Source organism: Hemiscyllium ocellatum, chromosome 7 (assembly GCF_020745735.1).
Source record: "Hemiscyllium ocellatum isolate sHemOce1 chromosome 7, sHemOce1.pat.X.cur, whole genome shotgun sequence".
Classification (NCBI taxonomy): Eukaryota; Metazoa; Chordata; class Chondrichthyes; order Orectolobiformes; family Hemiscylliidae; genus Hemiscyllium; species Hemiscyllium ocellatum.
In genome coordinates this window covers 62108247-62131678 of record NC_083407.1, presented here as the reverse complement: position 1 = coordinate 62131678, position 23432 = coordinate 62108247, and the positions used below count along the sequence as shown (strand labels likewise).

Sequence of the window (23432 nt, the reverse complement as noted above, 5' to 3'; positions counted from 1 at the left end):
TTGCAGGTATTTTTTTTTCTTATTAAATGTCAATATCACCATTGGATGGTGCTTCTGTAAAGACTGCCAGTCCCACACAGAACATTCTGGAAAATCATCTCTTACAGGTTTGCAGCATAGTATCAGAAGAGGTTGCCTTGGCAACAAATGTGATCTCGTTACAGCACTGCAGAACATTAGAAATATTTGCTATAGTGGAATTGGCTATCTGATGGTTATGTGCACAAGTACCAAACATTGCTTCCTGCACCTTGACTGTGAAATTAAAGGTGGGGTACATCACCCTTAATGCATATGACTATGAAGGTCTGAATACTTAATCATTAAACAGCTACTAGTACAAATTTTAAAATAATGTAATTACAATTTTTAAAAAATATAAATCTACACGATTTGTTTTAGAATCCCAATTCCCTTAAAATCTTTATAGTAATCCACAGTCTCAGTTTAAACAATCAGGAGAGTGTAAAAGATTTACTTCAAAGTTTTGTGATGATTTCCGGATAGAAAATATGGAGCCTGTATTCTTCTGAGCTTCTCTGATCAAGAGTAGGGGCAGATGAACCATGTGCCAAAAACAGGAGAGAAAACATAAAGGTTTACAGCAACTATAACTGTCACAAACTCTGGAACCTCTCTGCCACTGTTCAAAAGAGTTAATTGCTTTTCAAAACCTAGAATACAGAGAGAAGTGGAAAGGAGTTATAGTATTGAGAGGCCGGTCCAACAGTTTTGTAATGGTGGGAACAAGTGGTTAGGAACGTTAATAAGTAGACAGATGTAAAGTTTTAACAATATAGGGAAAAGAGCTGCTTGGAATTGATCTTTGTAAGAGGGTAACTTTCAGGGCATAGACTACCCTGGAATAGTGTGAAATTGGTAAAAGGAAGTATTAGAGTGTGGAGGCACTGGGCTGAGTGTGGCAGATACAAGTGTATTGTGAAAGCATTGCTGGGTGTGAAAGTATTTAATGGATATTAAGGTGGAATAGCAGAGACAGTTCTGGAACAAGAAGCATGAGGTACTGGTCACAAGATGCAGAGGTATTTGGGATGGGAGTTGAAGTATCCAGAATAACTGATGAGAGAAATTTCACAATATTTAGAGCATGGAAAGTACCATGCAAGTAACTCTGTTAGATTTGTTTGAATCAGAATAAAAAGGCTATAGGATTCTTTAGTGACAGGATTCTTAAAAGTGCAAAGGGCTTTAGATTGATCACATGCTCTATTTACCATTAAATACAACACATTTCAAGAAAACATATAATTTCTTCAACATGCAGCTACAATGTAATGTCCCATACCACATCATGCATTTAAATGTTCATTTTATTTTGAGTCATTTTGTTAAGAATAGAACTATTAAAATATAGAAAGCAAATATGTACCTTGCTGCTGGTGATAAATTCCTGTTAGCTACAACTGATGCTAGCTGTGTGGTTCTCCAGCATTCCAGTAAAACCAAGATATAATACAACTTTTTTGGATACCAGAAATGAGCATGTTGTTCAAATATGAAAAGCAGGTTTAAAGTGTCTCAGTAGCTCTGGTGGCTAAGGCATTAGGGAGTTGAACAATAATTTAGGTTGAGAGCTGAATGCTGCAAAACTTTCCTTTGGAAAGGGGGCTTATATAGTATAAAAGCAAGGTAACAGAAAGCAATGAGGGAGGAGTGAATACTTCCAGAGGAACAAAAAGTTGTTGAAGAGAATCCTTAGCTCATCCAGAGCCATCATATTTGGAATATCTTTCTTCAGAGTTCTTCATCTTTCTTCGGCCTTCTCAATTTCATGAACATTGCATTTCAACCTAGAATCCAGAATATTCACAATCTCCTGGGCAACCATTTAAACAAATGCAACATACTGATTACATGTAACAAGGCATGTATTTTTGCAGCTATAAACAGTTACAGGACCATTGAAAGAAACATGTGAACTTCAGCATGTTGGGGGAGGTTTGCTAGTGCTCTTTGGGAGGGTTTAAACTAACTCCGCGGGGGCATGGGAACCAGGACTGTAGCTTTAGGGTACAGGACCTTGAGTGTAGGGAGGTTAGGAATAATGCAGTGATCTCTAAGGAGGGTGCCTGTAACCAGAAAGGTGGATTGAAGTGTGTATACTTCAATGCCAGAAGTATAAGGAATAAGGTAGGTGAACTTGCAGCGTGGGTTGGTACCTGGGACTTCGATGTTGTGGCCATTACAGAGACGTGGGTAGAACAGGGACAAGAATGGCTGTTGCACGTTCCAGGGTTCAAATGTTTTAGTAGGATCAGACATGGGGGTAAAAAAGGGGGAGGCGTGGCATTACTTGTCAAAGATAGTATCACAGCAGTGGAATGGACGATGGAAGAGGACTTGCCATCTGAGGTAGTTTGGACTGAGGTTAGAAATAGGAAAGGTGAGGTCACCCTGTTAGGTGTTTTCTACAGGCCTCCTAATAGTCCTAGAGAAGTAGAGGATAATATTGCGAGGATGATTCAGGAAAAGAGTGAAGGTAGCAGGGTGGTTGTTATGGGGGACTTTAACTTCCCAGATATTGACTGGGAGAGCTATAGCTCGAGTTCATTAGATGGGTCGGTGTTTGTACAATGTGTGCAGGAGGGTTTCCTGACACAATATGTCGACAGGCCAACAAGAGGGGAGGCTATATTGGATTTGGTTCTAGGTAATGAACCAGGCCAGGTGTTAGACTTGGAGGTAGGTGAGCACTTCGGGGACAGTGACCACAACTCGGTGACTTTTACTTTAGTGATGGAGAGGGATAATCGTGCGCCGCAGGGCAAGAGCTATAGCTGGGGGCAGGGAAATTATGATGCAGTGAGGCATGACTTAGGATGTGTGGATTGGAAAAACAGGCTTCAAGAGAAGAACACTAATGAGATGTGGGGATTGTTCAAGGAGCAGCTACTGCGTGTCCTCGATAGGTATGTACCAGTCAGGCATGGTGTAAAGGGCCTTGTGAGGCAGCCGTGGTTTAGTAAGGAATTGGAGTCCCTTGTGAAAGGGAAGAAGGCGGCATATGTAAAGATGAGGCGTGAAGGTTCAGTAGGGGCGATTGAGAGTTATAAGGTAGCCAGGAAGGAGCTAAAGAGGGAGCTAAGAGAAGCGAGAAGGGGACATGAAAAGTCTTTAGCTGGTAGGATTAGGGAAAACCCAAAGGCTTTCTATAGGTATGTCAAGAATAAAAGGATGACTAGGGTAGGTATCGGTCCAGTCAAGGATAGTAGTGGGAAGTTGTGTGTGGAGGCGGAGGAGATTGGAGAGACATTAAATCAGTACTTTTCATCAGTATTCACTCAGGAACAGGACACTGTTGCTGATGTGAATATGGAATCACAAATAATTAGAATGGATGCCCTGGAAATATGCAGGGAAGAGGTTTTGGGAATATTGGAAAGGATGAATATAGATAAGTCTCCTGGGCCTGATGGCATTTACCCCAGGATCCTATGGGAAGCTAGGGAGGAGATAGCAGAGCCATTGGCCTGGATTTTTATGTCGTCATTGTCAACGGGAATAGTACCAGAGGACTGGAGGATAGCGAATGTGGTCCCATTGTTCAAGAAAGGGAGTAGGGATAGCCCTAGTAACTATAGGCCAGTGAGTCTGACTTCAGTGGTGGGCAAAGTCTTAGAGAGAATGGTAAGGGATAAGATTTATGAACATCTGGGTAGGAATAACGTGATCAGGGATAGCCAGCATGGTTTTGTGAAGGGCAGGTCGTGCCTCACAAACCTTATTGAGTTCTTTGAGAAGGTGACTAAGGAAGTGGATGAGGGTAAAGCAGTAGATGTGTATATGGATTTTAGTAAGGCGTTCGATAAGGTTCCCCATGGTAGGCTAATGCTAAAACTTCGGAGGTATGGCATTGAGGATACATTAGAGGTTTGGATTAGGAATTGGCTGGCTGGAAGGAGACAGAGGGTAGTAGTTGATGGATTATGTTCATCTTGGAGCGCAGTTACTAGCGGTGTACCACAAGGATCTGTTTTGGGACCATTGCTTTTTGTTATCTTTATAAATGATCTAGAGGAAGGGCGCTGGCTTTAGCTCAGCAGTTACTTCGATTTCACTCAAATCCTTCTGGCCGCGAGTTCGCGTCCAGTTAACTACGGCCGCTGCCCGGCGTTTTCTTCCTTCGGTAACTTGGCTTGTTTACCCCACCGGGAAATCGACACACTTTTAAGTGGGCAGCACGGTGGCACAGTGGTTAGCACTGCTGCCTCACAGCGCCTGTAGACCCGGGTTCAATTCCCGACTCAGGCGACTGACTGTGTGGAGTTTGCACATTCTCCCCGTGTCTGCGTGGGTTTCCTCCGGGTGCTCCGGTTTCCTCCCACAGTCCAAAGATGTGCGGGTCAGGTGAATTGGACAAGCTAAATTGCCCGTAGTGTTAGGTAAGGGGTAAATGTATGGGTGGGTTGTGCTTCGGCGGGTCGGTGTGGACTTGTTGGGCCGAAGGGCCTGTTTCCACACTGTAAGTCTAATCTAATCTAAGACTTGAAAGCTGGGTAAGCAAGTTTGCGGATGACACAAAAGTCGGTGGAGTTGTGGATAGTGAGGAAGGAAGTGGTAGGTTACAGCGGGATATAGATAAGTTGCAGAGCTGGGCGGAAATGTGGCAAATGGAATTCAATGTAGCTAAGTGCGAAGTCGTTCACTTTGGTAGGAATAACAAGATGATGGATTACTGGGCTAATGGTAGGCTACTTGGTAGTGTGGATGAGCAGAGGGATCTTGGTGTCCATGTACACAGATCTCTGAAAGTTGCCACCCAGGTAAATAGTGCTGTGAGGAAGGCATATGGTGTACTGGGCTTTATTGGCAGAGGAATTGAGTTCCGGAGTCCTGAGGTCATGTTGCAGTTGTATAAGACTCTGGTGAGGCCTCATCTGGAGTATTGTGTGCAGTTTTGGTCGCCATACTATAGGAAGGATGTGGAAGCTTTAGAACGAGTGCAGAGGAGGTTTACCAGGATGTTGCCTGGAATGGTAGGAAAATCTTATGAGGAAAGGCTGAGGCACTTGGGGCTGTTCTCATTGGAGAAGAGAAGGTTTAGGGGAGATCTGATAGAAGTGTATAAGATGATTAGGGGTTTAGATAGGGTAGATACTAAGAACCTTTTACCGCTAATGGAGTCAGGTGTTACTAGGGGACATAGCTTTAAATTAAGGGGTGGTAGGTATAGGACAGATGTTAGGGGTAGATTCTTCACACAGCGGGTTGTGAGTTCATGGAATGCCCTGCCCGTATCAGTGGTGAACTCTCCTTCTTTATGGTCATTTAAGCGGGCATTGGATAGGCATTTGGAAGTTATTGGGCTAGTATAGGTTAGGTAGGATTCGGTCGGCGCAACATCGAGGGCCGAAGGGCCTGTACTGCGCTGTATCCTTCTATGTTCTATGTTCTATGTTCAGCAGCTTAGGTTATTTCTTGTCCTCAATTATTATAATATCTGATCACTGTGGTTGTCTTGGTGCCACTGTCTAATTTTCTCCTAAGTTCAATATGCGATTTTCAGTTTCTTGTGATTGTGATGTCCTATCCCGATATACAAATTCTGGGAAGAAGTAGATGAGTGTGCATCTCCAGAGTGTTTAGTAGGAAGCTTCTCTTACCAGATAAGGGAATTGGCCTGTTGACCTGTTATTATGCATAACAGAGTGATCTGGTGAGCACTTTTCTGTAGGATTCATACTGGACATTGGCTTTCCAAAGAGAGCGATTGGTACCAATAAGACTTGTTGTTCTCCCCAACTGTTTGCCGATTTGGTCCAAACCAGGAAATTTATTCTTGTCAAGAGAATCTGCATGGAAAGACAAGGTGCTCTTCCTGCTGTCTGAATTGGAGTTGTTCCATGTTGTACTGTTGGAAGCTGCTGGGTGGCTTGTATTGGAGTAAGACCATGTGGTGTTGCACTTACCAAGTTCCTGCAGTTGGCCAGATGCTGTACAGGAAGAGAGGTTTTTTCCTACAACTGCTTGGGGGGTAATGCTCTGCAGGTTTTAAAAATCAAATCTGGATCCACCAATTCTTCTGTTAAGGCTGACATCACCTATCCTCTGTTTAGCAGCATAAAGTTTATCTTATTCCACAATTACCCCCTCCCTCATTCTTTTAGCCAGGATGCTTTACACCTGGCAAAGATCATACTTCCACAACCTGGAAATACAGGAGTCTGATTGACCACCTCTCTCTTTTCCTTTCTTTGTAATATTGCATCCAGATGAGAACAAAAAGCAGAAAAGTTAATGTAGCAGAAGCAGTTAACTGTTTGCAGTGAGGTTCACAATGCTTTCCAGCAAAAAAATGGCCGAGTAACAGAATTATGAACCTACACCTAGCATGTCTCTTCTTACCTCCATTTCTGTTTTGCCCTCAACATGAGTGCACCTATTCAGAGGCCTGATATTGTCTGAAACACTATCCATGAGTGCTCAGCAATGGAACATCTCAGCAATAGGGTAACAATGCAACTAAGGTATTAACAGGAGAGAATAAAATCATAATGCCAGATGTTGCTACCAAGGCAGAAAAACTGTCAGTTGCACGTGAAAGATGAGAGTATATAAGTGGCTGTGGATGGTAGCAAACACGAAGGGCAAAATCTTATCAGACTCAGCTGATGAGATGATTGGTAGAACAGCTGGGGTACTTGGTGAGGACTGTAGAGTCACAGAGATGTACAGCAGGGAAACAGACCCTTCGGTCCAACCTGTCCATGCCGACCAGATATCCCAACCCAATCTAGTCCCACCTGCCAGCACCTGGCCCATATCCATATCCCTCCAAACCCTTTCTATTCATGTACCTATCCAGATTCCTTTTAAATATTGCAAAATGTTGTACTAGTCTCCGCCACTTCCTCTGGCAGCTCTTTCCATACACGTACCACCCTCTGCATGAAAAAGTTACCCCTTAGGTCACTCATATCTTTCCCCTCTCACCCTAAACCTTTGCCCTCTTATTCTGGATTCCACCACCCCAGGGAAGAGTGGTTGTCTATTTATCCTATCCATGCCCCTCATGATGTTATAAACCACTCTAAGGTCACTCCTCGGCTTCCGATACTCCAGGGAAAACAGCCTCAGCCTATTCAACCTCTCCCTATAGCTCAAATCCTCCAATATCCTTGTAAATCTTTTCTGAACCCTTTCAAGTTTCACAATATCCCCAAGAATAGATTTGCATGCAATATTCCAAAAGTGGCTAAACCAATGTCTTGTACAGCCGCAACATGACCTCTCAACTACTGTACTCAATACTCTGACCAATAAAGGAAAGCATATTAAGCGTCTTCTTCACTATCCTATCTATCTGCGACTCCACTTTCAAGGAGCCATGAACTCCAAGGTCTCTTTATTCAGCAACACTCCCGAGGACCTTACCGTTAAGTGTATAAGTCCTGCTAAGATTTGCATCTTGAAGTCAAAATCATCTCACTGTATCTTGCATGCTTTTCTCAAGTGGTATAACAAAATTCACTAGACAGCAGTGATTTCCCAAATGATGTTCATTGTTGCATATTAAATGCCTTCCTAAAAATCCAACTTGCCCTGGTTTGCAATCTTGCCAAACACGCCATGGAAACTACCTATGGGGAAAATTCAACTTTGAACCAAGAGCGGTTTCTTTGCACTTTCACCTTGTGCTTGTTCAAGAAGATCTCCCTGTTGGACAATGGGCATCAACATAGAACATAACATAGAACATAGAAGGATACAGCGCAGTACAGGCCCTTCGGCCCTCGATGTTGCGCCGACCGAGTCCTACCTAACCTATACTAGCCCAATAACTTCCAAATGCCTATCCAATGCCCGCTTAAATGAACATAAAGAAGGAGAGTTCACCACTGATACGGGCAGGGCATTCCATGAACTCACAACCCGCTGTGTGAAGAATCTACCCCTAACATCTGTCCTATACCTACCACCCCTTAATTTAAAGCTATGTCCCCTAGTAACACCTGACTCCATTAGCGGTAAAAGGTTCTTAGTATCTACCCTATCTAAACCCCTAATCATCTTATACACTTCTATCAGATCTCCCCTAAACCTTCTCTTCTCCAATGAGAACAGCCCCAAGTGCCTCAGCCTTTCCTCATACATCTCTGGCATGCTCCATGGGTTTGGGCACATGCACGTCATATCCACTGATATTAGCATCCAACATGTCCCACCTCTACAACCCTCTTGGTACATTTCTGAACCACTTATAGGTGCTGTTGCTCTTCACTTTGCACCTTTGATTGCACTGACAGCTATCATTGTAATACTCCAGAAGGATGCTGTGTGCTCAGTGACATGGACCCAGCTCATGGACTCGACCAGGCTGCATCCTCTGACTGCTTGCTCTCATAAAGCTCATTCACTCTGAGCCTTTCTGGATGCTGACAGCACCCACGCCTTGCTTGCCTTGACTTTTTACATATTGTCTCTTCAGTATCAGGGATACCAGGTTCAACTTACTCTTGATTTGCCTCGGTAGTGCAGACATCTAGCCAGGAAACTTGCCATGTTATCACTAGGCCTCAGTCTAGTCAAGGTAAATAGCCTTCCCTCAAGGGATCCCAATACAGTTAAGTTAAAGGCTGGCTCCAATATCAGTCCAGGTTCTGTTGAGGGCTGTCAGACTGAGGATCCTCTGCTAGTAAGGGGTGAGGAGCATGACAACTGTCTTGAGCCTTTCTACCCTGTGGTTGATGATTTATGTTCTTAGAATGAGAGAGAGGCAGATATTACAGGAGACAAAAGTCGGTGGACCAACAATTACTTTTGGTGCAGGTGGAGAGTGTAGGCAGTGTAAAGGGTTTGCAGGGCTAGTGATATCAGAGGTTGGTATTCACTCAGTGATTGACGGAAGGTGTTGCAGATGGTAGTGAAAAAGTGGTGGAGCATGAGCTAATTCAACTTCTTCCGATGTTGCTGGGCATTTCTGAGACTGCTTTGATCCAGGTAGTCTCTGCTGTTGGTCCTGAGGGATAAGGAAGTCCCACCTTTAAACAAGGCCCTCCAGGAGAGCCTCCAGGGTGATGCCCACAAAGCGGGACTTCAATTTTCCCTTGGTTTGCCGAGTTTACGGCAAAATATCAGGAACTGTGCATGGCAGCTCTGGCTTTATAGCATGTGTCTGGATGCACAATGACCTGGAGCAAGGAATGATGGCTAATTCTGGAATCTCCAGTAAGCAACACATTAGTCCAGGAATGGCATATAGTAAGATGGGGCAAAATTGCATGTGATACTCAGCATAAGGGCTGAAATGCCAATTAATGTGGTAGGTTTGTTATGAAATGGCAAGAAAACTAATTTGGCCTGGTGATGAGAATCATTCCACCAAATCCAGTGCAACTTTCTCTTAGTCAGATCACCTTAAGATTCAGCCCCTAGGATTTTATGAAAGTCCCATAGCTCTTTTTACTGCAATTTGTTCATCAACCAACACACTGACTGTTCTAAATGAAAGTTAGTGTTGTGCCTTTGTCTAGCCCTGATACCTTGAAAACCATAAAAATCAGTGACAATTGGAAATGAATGTGTCTGTTTTGAGGAATGCAAGACCGGTCAGATTCACTGTGTTATTTGCAAATTGTACATTTATTTTTCCATGAATTGCAATACAACAATCCCTTTATATCAAATCTGCACCTCTGAAAATTGTGTGCAGGTTGTTATGTTATAATATGCATTGTGGGCGGCACGGTGGCACAGTGAGTGGCACGGTGGCAAAGTGGGCGGCACGGTGGCACAGTGGTTAGCACTGCTGCCTCACAGCACCAGAGACCTGGGTTCAATTCCTGTCTCAGGCGACTGACTGTGTGGAGTTTGCACATTCTCCCCGTGTCTGCATGGGTTTCCTCCAGGTGCTTAGGTTTCCTCCCACGGTCCAAAGATGTGCGGGTCAGGTGAATTGGCCAGGCTAAATTGCCCATAGTGTAAGATAAGGGGTAAATGTAGGGATGTGGGTGGGTTGCGCTTCGGCGGGTCGGTGTGGACTTGTTCGGCCGAAGGGCCTGTTTCCACACTGTAAGTAATCTAATCTAATCTAATCTAATCAATATGAATTTACTGTAACGTGACCGACAAGTTGAGGATGCTGTTTCTACAGTGCAAGCTTTTAAAACTGTGTTAGCTGAAAAGCGATTACATTGCCAACATTTTAAGCCCTGTTTCTAAAGCGCGATTTTTCTACAATGCAGGGTTGCACAAGAATGCAACCATTGTGTTATAGAAGAACTGACTGTAGTAGCAGTTGTACATCACCTGTCCAGCATGTTTCACCAGGTGCATCCATTCCAGGTTGCCTTGTTCAGGAAATATCAAACCATTATCCTAAAGAAGAGGACTCAGCTAAATCTGAATTTGTGAACAAGTGAATCTTACACTTGGCAGAGTGTAAATGCCACAAACCGGCAACAGTTTCTTTCTACAGAATCCACTCTATTTGGGCAGTACGGAGAAGCGAAAACTTCATTGCTTTACTGCTAATGGGAGGGAAGAGAATTTATTTCATGCCACACAGAATCCTGATGTTTGTGATCTGAGACTCATTTGAAATTGAATCAAGGGTCAATTTCTGGGCAGTTTTTATGGAGACAGCACAGGGAGAGGTGGTGAGGCTACCTACTCAAATGGCAGGTGAACCATATGAGTTATTATATGATGCATAAGGTCTTCGGTCAGAGGCCAACTGGGCTTTTCCTGCTTTGTTCATGATTGCGACAGTACTTTCACACCAAGTCAACAATGTACCCAGCTAAATGTTTCAGTGCATTTGGATCATGTTGCCAGTGAAAACATGTAGTAATCAGATAATTGCAAGTAAAGAAAATGCACTGCTTCTAGTGAATTTTGTGTAAGTATGTGTGGCTCAATCATATTGAGTTATCCTGTGTTGCAGTATGCAGATGGTAACAGTGAACTGCTTTATATCTTCTCTATTTGACTTCCATTGCTTTGAGTTGGGTGAGGTGGGCTGCTGACTAGTTATCACTGATTCTATACTGTTAGACAAAGACCTACTTCTTAAAGTCATGATCCTGTTTTTGTGGCTCCTTTCAACTTTATGGGTTTAGCTGGTGGCAGGTGCAATGTAGATATCTGTGTTAAAAAGAAACTTAGTAGAAGACTTGGAAATTGAGGGACTTTTTGAGGTCTGTCTTGGGGTGGAGAAACAGACATAGGCAGGTGTGAAGTGATTTTATTTTGAGACTTTATTAAGCCCACTTGATCTTTGTAGATAAATTTGTACAGAGAGAACATGAGAAAAAGGTTAATCATCTTCTGAAGACTTTGCATTAAGGTTTGTCAAAAGATTGGACAAAGCATGAATGACCCTAGCTTTTCCTTACTTTTCCTTATAAATTGGTTGATGCTGCAGGTAAAGTCCTTTCACAACAGATGTTACCAGCTTTCACAGGTTTGCTCATATCCAAACAAGACACACCTTATTACTGCTATTTTAAAATTGAACAGGCATTTGTATGTAGTATTAAAATGACCAGCTTGATATTGGCAAATGCTAACACAGTACAGTAATAATAATGCAATAAGTTCTAACATAAACTATTGTGCACTTTTCTCTCTCCTGAACTCATAATGGGAAAATTTATTCTCATACTGCAAGCTTCTGATGGAGTGTCTGAAATTTCCAGTTTGAACTTTGAGTTCTTGTCATTGCAGGATTATATTTATGAGACTCTGTTTAATAATTCATTGTTTTTAAGAAGTCTTGTTAATGTTCTTTATTCATCCTATTCGATCTTTAACAAAGATTACAATGTATGCTAAGTAAAGGTGGTATGTGCTTAAAACACTATATCAAATAAAGGAACTTTCACATCTATTGATAATAATACATAATAATACTGCATAGTAAATTCAAACATGAGTCCGCAATGGTTGAAGTAGATTTATGCAAAATGCGCTTGAAATTTTGAGGTGGACAATATATGCAGGACCAGTGTTCTTGGATGGTTTATTGAGGATTTTTAAAAAGTTTATATTGTACAGTCATGAAAACAGTTGATGGAATTTTAGTGGAGGCCATGGTCCTGCCACTCACCCTCTTGATGGCCACTAACTGGTCTAGGTCATGACTTCTGCCTCAATCTGAGAGAAAATCCCACCTCCCAGAACTGCCAGCTTTAGTGATGGGTCGGCATCTTCCAGTTGTAATAGCACTGTTAGAAACAGTAGTCATGATTGGATTGCAGCCAATTCCTCATGAGGATTGTTGTAGGAAACTGGACTGGTAAATTGGGTGAGTCCGTGAGACATTTTTGGTTTGTCAGGGAACTTGGGAAAACAAGTGGTGAGATAATCACCATTGTGAGGTTACTCCAAATGGCAGGGGATACTGGAACAGGAGGTCACTTAGTGGCCTCAGTTGGCCTGAGGATGGGCACATGGGCCACCTGACACCTACTCCACCTCATTAAAGTTCCAACCCCGCCAACCCTGTTGCATAATGCCCAATTACACACCCTCAGCAAATCTTCTGCACAATTCTTGTTGGCGTGAGGGAAGGGGCATTCCAGCTTACATGTTAGTAGTGTACCTATCAGTATAATAAAAGTTAATGTAATTCACATGACTGAACAATAAATAAGCTATATAAAATGTGAACATTGTTATGAATGCTTACTTCTGAAGTCAATTTTAAAAGAGGTGCATTGAGACTTAGGAATGTGAGGAACAATCACATCTCCCAATCCTCTCACTGTTGCACAAGTTCTGAGAGACCTTAATACTAAGGCTACATGTAGTATACATAACACCATACAAGCTGACCTTTGAAGTTACAAAAATCATTTCAAAAATGGTAAAAAGTTTAATGCCAAGTATGAAGTGTGAACCAGCAGTATAGGTCTGGGTGGTCATAATTTTGAAATGTGAAAAAAAAACGATTAGTAACTCGTCAATGTGGAACAGTTTATTGAATAATTTGATTGTACAGAGATATCTTTATCTGTAAAAGAGTCTTTTAAGCCCGGTCATTGTCATTATCTTTGACATCAAATGGAAGGAGTTTATATAATCACGAGGATCTCACTCTGCATCAGATGTTTTGCTTTCTGTTTTGGTATCATCCCTCCACAACAAATCATATTCCCTGTGTCCATTGATTTGGACCTTCCACATTTTCTGAACAAACTGATGACAATTTGTGCATTAATACTTTTGATGATACAATGATACAAAACAACAAGCAGAGCAAATTGCATATTTCCACTCTTTGTGAAGTTTATTTCTTCCATTAACCATCCACCAATTCCATTTATGTGATTATTATCACTGAATGATACACTAAAAGCTTGAACTATGGATGCGAGATCTCCTAGCAAAACTTCGAAGTGGATGTTATTTCTTTTAATCTCATCAGTCTTCCGGATTGAATATGTCCACATTAATAAACAGCATTATTTTACATTGACCACAAAGACGCCTATTCCACACATTATTGATCAGTAACTTTACTCCATATTCATCCATCCAGTCATTGTACTGGACATACACAATATCTCCCGTGGGGGCTTGATTTTGCACATGGATTTACATTTGAAAATATTCAAAGGATTGTTCTGAGGGCCATCCAGGTTAGTACCAATGTGAGTCTTGTCCTGTGGTTTGCACAAGAATTGTTTTGAATCTTTCTACTTCACAGTTTGATTGTTGGGGAAACTGAAATTCGTACATATTTCATCCACGTTGCTGATGTGCCATAACTTTTGTCACTGTGTGGTAATTTATCACTGGAAACTAGTTATTATGGCATCATGAGCCTTTCGTAACTTCTGATCAATCCTGGTCTTCTGTCACAAAGTGACTGTACCAACTAGTTGTTGCTCTGAAATCTTTACTTGACTCAGTGTTGGATTTAACGCAGGTATACACACTTTGGCTTATGGTGATGATATAACCATTTGGAAATTTTCAAGGATCCATTCTGACACATACTTCTTAGGATCAGGCCAGTGACTGGTCCCTGTTTTCATGATGTATTTGAGCTTAGGAATTTTCAGGGCATGTCCCACCTTCTTCCATTCTGGTACCTGTTTTTCACTCATACCAAATTCCCTCACTGCAGGTTTTTGAAGAGTTTGCAATGTTACAACTTCTGGCTTGAAACCAGCTTTATATTTCATTTCTCCTTAGGAAGCTCATTTTTCTTAATCACTTGCCACATAGTGTTTGCTCAGAATGGGCATGTCTTAAACTCCTGTATTTCAAGATAACACAACCGTGCTAGTTTGTCAATCCCATGAGCCCTGTTATAAAGCAAGTAAAATATGCAATTATGGTTTAAAGAAAACTTTGAGGCTGACAACTAGCATGAAGTTCAACATCATGGCTGAAATTCAGGGGCAACTGACTGATTGCCCAAGTTTTTCAGAAAATATGATTATTTTATGCCTGGAGAAATGGTTTTCTTGTGTATCAGGTTGACTTATATGCCACAATCTGTAGTGGACTACTTAACTAGGACTTCTACCTGAAATTGGTGGAAACGACAAGGAGGTCAATGAGTGGAAGATTGTTGTTAAAGACATGAGAGAACATTCCTTTGTAGTAAAATCATCAATGGAGCTGGAATAGGGATGAGATGATCATGCTTGGGAAGGATGGGACATTGAGGCATAATGTTTTGCAAAGCTTGGAGAGTGTTCCTGTGGCTTCCTGTCCGAGAAAGAAATCATGCAAAAATAAAATATTTCATCATACCTCGACTTCTGTTGATAGTTGGTAGCAATTTTCATTGGGGGAGATCCAGCATTTGGCATGATTGATGGTTGAAATCATGAAGGGTATTATGTGATCTGATCCTAAGTTTAAAAATGAAAGAATCTCTGCCTCTGGCGAACAGTAAAACTCTGCGCCCCCAAAATAGCAGTTCAAATACAAATGCACGAATACAGAAAGAGAAACCCCAGCCTGTTGAACATTTTAATTCTGTTCAACAGATAGGTTTAAAGTTGCGGACAAATTTAGGAATGATACAAAATGTGGGTTTGTTTCATCTAGTAATTGTGCATTATCAATGTTTGTGATTGGGAAAATAACAAAAGCTCATTCCTACTGAAGTTTTCATGACCTAAGCTCATGAAAAACTCTTTATTTTTGGAGTGATGCCTCCTTGTTTAGTTTGTCCTTACTGTAGTGCAAATACACAAAATATTAACATTTTTAATTTTCCTAGCATTTGAGTGTCAATTACCTGCTTAGATCTTGTGGAAGCAATGTTTTACATTACCACAGAAGAAATGGCTCATCAAAATCAGAGGTTTAATGAAACTTACCTGTTCTTTGCGACTGTAATAGGATTACTTGAAATCAGGACTTCTTTTTATAACTTTGTTCGGATGGATGCCAGTTAATCTCCTAATCTACTGAACAACCCCTATAACTCCTCCAGTTCCTGTGGCTCCAGATCCTTGAATTACCAATTTTAATGCACTTTGCAAGCAACTGGATCTCAAATTTTACCATCGTTTCCCTTGAAACTCTGAACTTTCTTTTTCAACAAACTGTCAGAAGGGAAAAGGGAGGACTGCAGATGCTGGAGACCAGAGCTTAAAAATGTGTTGCTGGAAAAGCACAGCAGGTCAGGCAGCATTCTTCAGGATTCCTGAAGAAGAACTTATGCCTGAAATGTCGATTCTCCTGTTCCTTTGATGCTGCCTGACCTGCTGCACTTTTCCAGCAACACATTTTTAAGCTTCAACAAACTGTCCTCAATTATACCTGCAATGGAGTCTCCATTACTAGTTTGAACAGTGAATACGAAGGCTTCATTTTACTTTTTCATTTCTGAAATTAAATATATCTGTTCATCTATCTCCATTTGCAGTCCTTTCATCCAATAACTGCTGCCCATTGCCAGCTTCCTGTTTTATTTTTGATTGAGCTGCTATCTCACCTACACTCCTTTCTTGCTCTTCTACCGTTTCATAGCCTCTTACTGAGTTTAATTCATTTCTTAAAGTCACTATCTTTTTCATTGGTTCCCCCCTCATGTAACCCTTTTTCTCCCTCCAGCCCTGTGTCCACTTAGTGCAAATGGGAAATATCAGATCTACTGCAATATATTTCTTTAAGATGGGTGCTATATATAAATAATTTGTTGGTTCATAGGTGAATCTATCCTAAACTTGTAAGCATAGCAATCCATTAAAATAAATCATTTCAAGTGTTTCACTATACTGTCCACTTTACAAATATAAAATATTTGGCTCCTTTGAAGCATTATTACTGATAATGGAATGTTTTTGTAATTTAAAAGCACTTGCTTCATGTATACTGGATCATTAAAAATGGTTTAAAGTTCTCCCTGAAGATTGAGTTAATATTTAATTGTTTTGCTATACATTTCCTTGTAGGGCACAGTAGGATTCGAAAACCAAATTAACAAGTGCCTGGATCTGGCAATGTACCTCTACAACAAAATTAGAAAGAGGGATGGATATCAAATGGTATTCGATGCAGAAGTAAGTGTATATTCAATTGCTTTCCTCCCCTTCCTCCTTTAAACTGCCATTAGCTGCTGCCTTCCTCCTCATTTTCTTTAATGATAAGTAGTTACTCTTGTCCCCCACAATTTCTATTCTATAAGCAATGGTCCTCTTTCGATACTTGGCCCTAGCCTTCTGGCATTTTCTTCTTCAGTTCTTCCAATTTTGGAAAATAGGCCCTGTGCCTTGGCTTTTACGTCTAAAGCCTCCAGAGTCTTTCGATATTTCTGTGATCAACCAACAGAGGCTCTTCAAAGGATTGTACCATGCACATTTAGAAAGAACGTAACTCTGATAAGCTCATTCTCTTGCAGTTTAATATTGCTATTGAAATTTTAGGCTCAGTATGTTTATATTGACATACTTGCAGTTGCTATAAACAAATATTAAAGCAAGAATTTTTCTTCAGTTTATCATTGTTTATTTCTCTTACAGCCGGAGCACACTAATGTTTGTTTCTGGTACATTCCACCAAGTTTCCGAAATATGCCGGATTGTGAGGAGAGAAAGGAAAAACTTGGCAAGGTAGAATTCTGAAAATGTTTCCAAGTTTTAAGACTTGATGTGTAAAAATATTCATTTCAGGCAATAATTCTTTAAAATAGACATTTTTAATGTTTGCAAATAAAATGTTTGTTTGTCAACTTAATTGACATTTTCATGTTAAAGTGGCAGTATGCTTGTGTAACCCTGAGTGTTATCCCTATTACTGCCCCCTACCAATGCATGTCTATTTCTTGAACAAGGCTCCAGTACAGGGGCTGACAATGAGGCTTTGTTTGCCTTTTTCATGGTGATGGTGGTAATACCATCAGTTACATGTCCTTTCAGCTGAAAAAAAAATCAAAAGCTGACCAAAAGTCTTATTATGAGTGTAATTAATATTGGACAAGTCAATGCCTCAGGTGAATACTTGTCCTGACCCCACTGCCCCTTCAGTATTAGCCCATAATCACGCTCATATTAAAATCATTAAGTTTAGACAACAAATTTACAATGAAGAATAAGGATGTGTTCAAATTTATGAATGCGAATCTTTCAATGAAATAACTAAAGAAAACCTGTTTATAGTTATGGGAAATCTTTTATTCCCAACTGTACTTCTCCAGTGTACCCTGGAAGAGCTGAAGATCTTTTACATTTGAAATTTGGAATTTAGTGTCAAAGTAATTGGATTATCATCATCCATTAAAATAACAGATAGAGAAGTGTCAAAAAAAATTATCATCAACAGTCATTCTTATCACTCTTTGGAATCTATCAGAAGAGTTTTTTTTTCCTATATGAAATAAAACTGTTGGAATTCAAACTATAAAGCGCAAATTAAAAAATGAAAACGAAGAAGATTCCAGGAACAGTCACAAGGAGGTGAATTGTGTTCTAATTAATTACCTCTCGTCTCTGGGTGGCTATTACATGCTTATTATTTATTAATGTTAATCCTCTCAATTCCCCATGGACATTAACTGCTTTAATCCCATTGGCATGGGCTGGTTTGCTGGTTTCTCCATGTTTACAGAAGGGACTTTAACTGTGTGCATAAATAAACATAAAACAGCTGTTACAAGACATAACACAACATTACAGCTCATGCAGACAAACCAAAAACATTCAACAGAATGTGCAGCCACCTTCAGCAATAAAACAATAAATTTGGGAACATTCGTGCAATGTGTTTGAATTAGATAAAGCTCATCATCATTCCTTTCCACTGTTTTGGAAGTTGGGTGAATATCGGGTGGAAGATAAAGCAGTCCAATTTGAAACTAAGGTCCCAAGTCAGAACCAAGGGAACTACACTGGTATGAGGAGTCAATTGCCTCTGATAGACTGGGTAACATCATTAAAACACATAACAGAGGACAGCCAATTGCTAATGTTTAAGCAACAAACATACATGTTATAACAATTATGGGAAACGTGGTCAAAGCATTGCTAACAAAAGAAATTAAGGATGATGTTAGGTTCAAGGAGCAACAATATAAAGTTGCTACAAAAGTACCTAGCCTGGTGTCTAGGAGCAAGTTAGAATTCAGCATAGGAGAACCAAGTAGTTGACTAAGAGGATAAAAGAAGGCAAGTAACAGCAGACTTTAAAAGTATCTTTAAGTATGTAAAAAGAAAGAGATTAGTTGGGCCCTTTTTAATCTGAAATAACCATCTGGGATCATTGTTAATAGAGAAAAATGAAATGGAAAAGCTATTAAACAGCTATAATTATAAAAGCTATAAAAATAGTTATTATTATAAAATCATGAGGGGCATGAATAGGGTGAATAGCCAAGGTCTTTTCCAAGGGTGGGGAATTCAAAATTAAAAGGCATAGGTTTAAGATGAGAGAGGAAAGATTTAAAAAGGACCTGAGGGGTAACTTTTTCACGCAGAGGGTGGTGAATGTATGGAATGAGTTGCCAGAGGAAGTGGTAAGGATGGGTACAATTACAACATTTAAAATGTATCCGGATGGGTATATGAATAGGAAGGGTTTAGAGGGATATGGACCAAATCCTGATAAATGGGACTATGTCAGATTGGGATGTCTGGTTGGCGTGGACGAGTTGGATTGAAGGGTCTGTTTATGTCCTAACCAAGGGAGGAGTACTGGAAATAATAGTTAACCTAACATCAGTAGTAGGAAAAGTGCTGAAATCATTAGAAATGATGTGATAAAAGAATATCTAGAAAATATCCACAAGATTGCATAACATCAGTTTAAACTTATGAATATAAAATCTTGTTTGACAAACAACTAGAGTTTTTTGAGGATATAACTAGTAGACTGGATAGAAAAGAACCAGTGGATATGGTGTATTTGGGTTTTCAGAAATGTTTTGACAAAACTCCGCTTAAGAGTTTATTGTGCAAACTCAAAGCATATGGTTTTATCATAATACACTGCCATGGGTTGAGAATTGATTATCAGGCACGAAACAGTGTACAGTGGAAGATAGTGACAATTATGTTAGGACAGGAATAATAGTTTTGCTCCTAGCTATGTATCAACACTTTGGGATGAAGAAATTAAGTTTGATATTTCCAAGTTTGCTGTTGACAGAAAGCTAGAGAGGAGTCTGAGTGGTGAACACGATGGATTTAGGTAACTTGAGGGAATAGGCAAACACATGCCTGATGCAGTATAATTTGATTAAGTGTAAAATTGTCCACTTTGGTAGGTAAACAAAATGGCAAGGTATTATTTTGATGGTGATAGATTGGAAACTGTTGACTTTATGAAGGGACCAGGTGTCCTTGTACATTGGTCACTGCAAGCAGATGCACCAGCAGTTATGAAGGGAAATGGTTTGTTGGCCTTCATTGCAAAAGGGTTTGTTTACAGGAACACGGAAGTCTTTCTGCAATTGTAGATGGCCTTGGTGATGTTCACCTGAAGTATTGTGTGCAGTTTTGGTCTCTTTACCTAAGAAAATACATACAGAGAGTGCAGTGAATGTTCACCCGAAATGTCAGGTTTCTTGGTGTGAGGAGGGACGAGATCAACTGGCTTTTATTCACCGGTGTTTAGAAGAATGAGAAAGGATCTCTATGAAATGTACGAAGTTCTGACAGTCATAGGGTCATTCAGCACAGAAACAGACCCATCAGTCCAACTTCTCCATACCAACCAGGTATCTTAAACTGAACTAGTCCCATTTGACTGAATTTTGCCCATGTCCCTCTAAACCTTTCGTATTCATGTACCTGTCCAAATATCTTTTAAATATTGTAATTGTACCCACCTCTACCACTTCTGCTAGCAGCTCAGTCCATACACGCACCATTCTTTGTGTGAAAAAAAGTGCTCCTTAGGTCCTTTTTAAATCTCCCCCGCTCACCTTAAACCTATGTCTCTAGATTTGGATTGTCTTACCTTTGCGAAAAGACCTTGGCTATTCACCTTATCCATGCCCCTCATGATTTCATAAACCTGTATAAGGTCACCCCTCAGCCTCCAACACTCCAGGGGAAAAGGTCCCAGCCTATTAAGCCTCTTTCTATAGCTCAAACCCACCAACCCCAGCATCACTCTTGTAAATGTTTTCTGTACCCATTCCAGTTTAACAACATCCTTCCTATAGCAGGGCGACCAGAACTATGTGCAGTATTCCAAAAGTGGTCTCACCAATGTACAGCCACAACATGACATCGCAACTCTTAAACGAAAGGGCTAGACAGACTGCACGCTGGGAATGATGTTTCTTTGGCCAGGGTGGAAGATCCAGAACAAGGGATCACTGTCTCAGGATATGTGGACTGAAATGAAGAGAAATGTTTTCACTCAGAGGGTGGTAATGCTGTAGAATTCTTTTTACAGAGAAGACTATGGAGGAAAGGTCAATGAATATAGTTAAGAAAGAAATAGATTTCTAGAGGCTAAAGGTTTCTGAGGGTCTGCGGAGAGAGAAGGCACATGGTGTTGAGATAAAGGATTAGCCATGATGGTGTAGAATGGTGGTATAGTCTGGATAGGCTGAATTGTTTACTGCTGCTTCTACGTTATATTAACAAGCTCCAGGTTTGACAGGATTGGATTAATTATTAAAAGTTGGAAATACAAAATCCCCAGGAGCACGGCGACCCTAGTTTTTAGTCAGGTGGGTTTACAGCAAAGTTTTGAGTACCTTACTTTTGAGGAGGAAAGGTAAGTACTTAAATATGTTAAAGAGCTTGTACCTCATTGTGATCTGACCCTGTAAACTTTGACTTTCCTTTAATCTGACCCCTGACTGTGCTCTGACCCACTTTCTGTGTTCTAACTCCATCTGATTCTCATAGTCTGATCCCCACTCATTCAGGTTTTATGCTATGATCTGGCACACTTTATCACCAAGATTTAATGCTACCATAATCTGACTTGCCTATGATCTGACTGTCATACAATATTGCACAGTCATGATCTGGCACTCTGCAATCAGACAAACTTCCAATAATCAGACTTTCCCAGCGCTGCCCTCTGTGATCTCATTCTTGTTTGCGATCTTGCCCTTGCTGTGATTCTATCCCAAGAACGCATTGCGACAATTTTATCTCCCACCCCAATAATCTAATACTCCATGATTAGAATGCAAATTCCCTTGATTTCTCTCCCATTCATTCCTTCCCCTCCTGTCCTTAGCTGCAACCTTCTATTGCACCTCTTCCTGCTTGTCAGTAATTGCCAATCTCTCAGTCAGAATAAAATGGGTTCCTTACTTGAGCAGCTTTCCAAGCCAACAAGTGTCAGTCCACTCCACTCTCACTGTTCCATACACATATGGCCTCTTTATTTCCAAACCTGACTGTTCCGCAAATTGAATTATCATGATTAGGCTAAAGTAAATCTTCATAGAAAACAACTGCTGAACAAATGGCCTTTCCTTTTAGAAACTGTATTTGAATCAAAGCATCTATAAAAATGATTCTCAGAAACTATTATCTTACATTAAAATCTTACTCCATTATGCTTAAATGACACCAACTGTTGAATAATTTAAATGTGTTTCAGTTATTTCTCAAATTTACACTTGGTTTGAACAGCTGCTAATCATACATCTTACTGACCTGATTGTTTCCTACTGACAATATCCAGTTGCGATGAAAAATCCCTTTTAGGAGTGAAATATAATGATGCAAATGAAGAACCAGTGCATTGTACCATTGTGTCACCTTGAAGTATGTGCAAGTATTTTCCATATGTGTAAAAGTGTGTGTTCCATATCATTTACAGATCATTTTATGAGTGTTTTGATTTTGTGGTGCAAAACAAGATTGTATATTAAAAACTTTCACAGTGAACAGTTTGTAGATCATTAACTAAACTATTTGAAAGAAAATTAAAATCCAAAATTGTTTGTGACATTGTCTGCAAATACAGTGAAAAAATATTCTTGCTTATTTTTGCCTTTGTGTCTTACCATTTCCCTTTGGAATTATTCAGCATCTATTGGTGGATAGCTTTTCATTTATGCTTCTTTTGAACAAATTTCTCCATCAAGAAAACTTTAAGAACCATTGCCCCTTTTTTTTTGTACCAGATTGCACCAAAAATAAAAGCACAGATGATGGAATGTGGCACTACGATGGTTGGATATCAGCCTCAAGGAGATAAAGCGAACTTCTTTCGCATGGTCATCTCAAACCCAGCTGCAACAAAATCTGACATTGACTTCCTCATTGATGAGATAGAACGATTGGGGCAGGATTTGTAACACGTTAACTTGGTTTATTTACCATCTCCATTAATGTTTTCTCCTGAAACTGGTTACAATGTACAACAAATCTGTTTTGTTTAAAGATCTGTGCAACACATTGCAGTACTGTCAGGCAATCTGTAAACCCATTCTTTAGCCAATGAATATTTATTAGAAGTAATTATTTAAGAGATTCAAACTCTAAATACATATTATACTTATGAGTGCGCCTCAGCATGTATGTTTCTTTGAAAGAGCTCAGCAATCTCTGATCTGTGAGTACTGTGGACAATGTGCAGTGAATTTAACCCATAGAGGTACATGTAATTCTATAATTGTAGACTTACTTAGACTGTGCAGAAACCTTTCTCGTAGCTATACTGTGTATTGGTGCTTTTTGTCACAATGTAAAATTATTGAGTGTGAGCACCACATTTTATTCTGGGTACGTTGCCCCCTTAGTTGTGATTCTGGGGTAAGAGTTGCATAATTCTGTGACAGATATAACTAAATGTCTTTCTAGAAAGTATTCATTTTGTGTAGATTGTGTATATTAATGTTAACTGACTTTTTGTGAACAGAAATAAATGTAATAGTTTTACAGTAACAGAACTGTTTAAAAATGTAGGTATATTACAGAATATTTGCTTATTTATATCCAGAAATTTACTGTCTTACAGAGGTGTCTAGTATTTTCTTCAATTTGTATGTATTGTATCTTTATTTATATACTATCAAAGGAGTTCTA

The 23432-nt window shown here is 40.1% G+C and overlaps 1 protein-coding gene across 3 annotated transcripts in view; it reads left to right on the top strand.

Annotated features, from left to right (window-relative positions):
- LOC132817462 (glutamate decarboxylase 1) overlaps window positions 1-22855 on the top strand; it is a 62245-nt gene extending 39390 nt beyond the window's left edge. For all 3 annotated transcript variants that reach the window (XM_060827911.1, XM_060827909.1, XM_060827910.1), the window contains 3 exons: window positions 16386-16493; window positions 16953-17042; window positions 22529-22855. In XM_060827911.1, the coding sequence (XP_060683894.1) occupies window positions 16386-16493; window positions 16953-17042; window positions 22529-22702 (372 nt within the window). In that variant the 3' untranslated portion in view covers window positions 22703-22855. The remainder of the gene's footprint in view (window positions 1-16385; window positions 16494-16952; window positions 17043-22528) is intronic.
- Window positions 22856-23432: the final 577 nt, after the last annotated feature.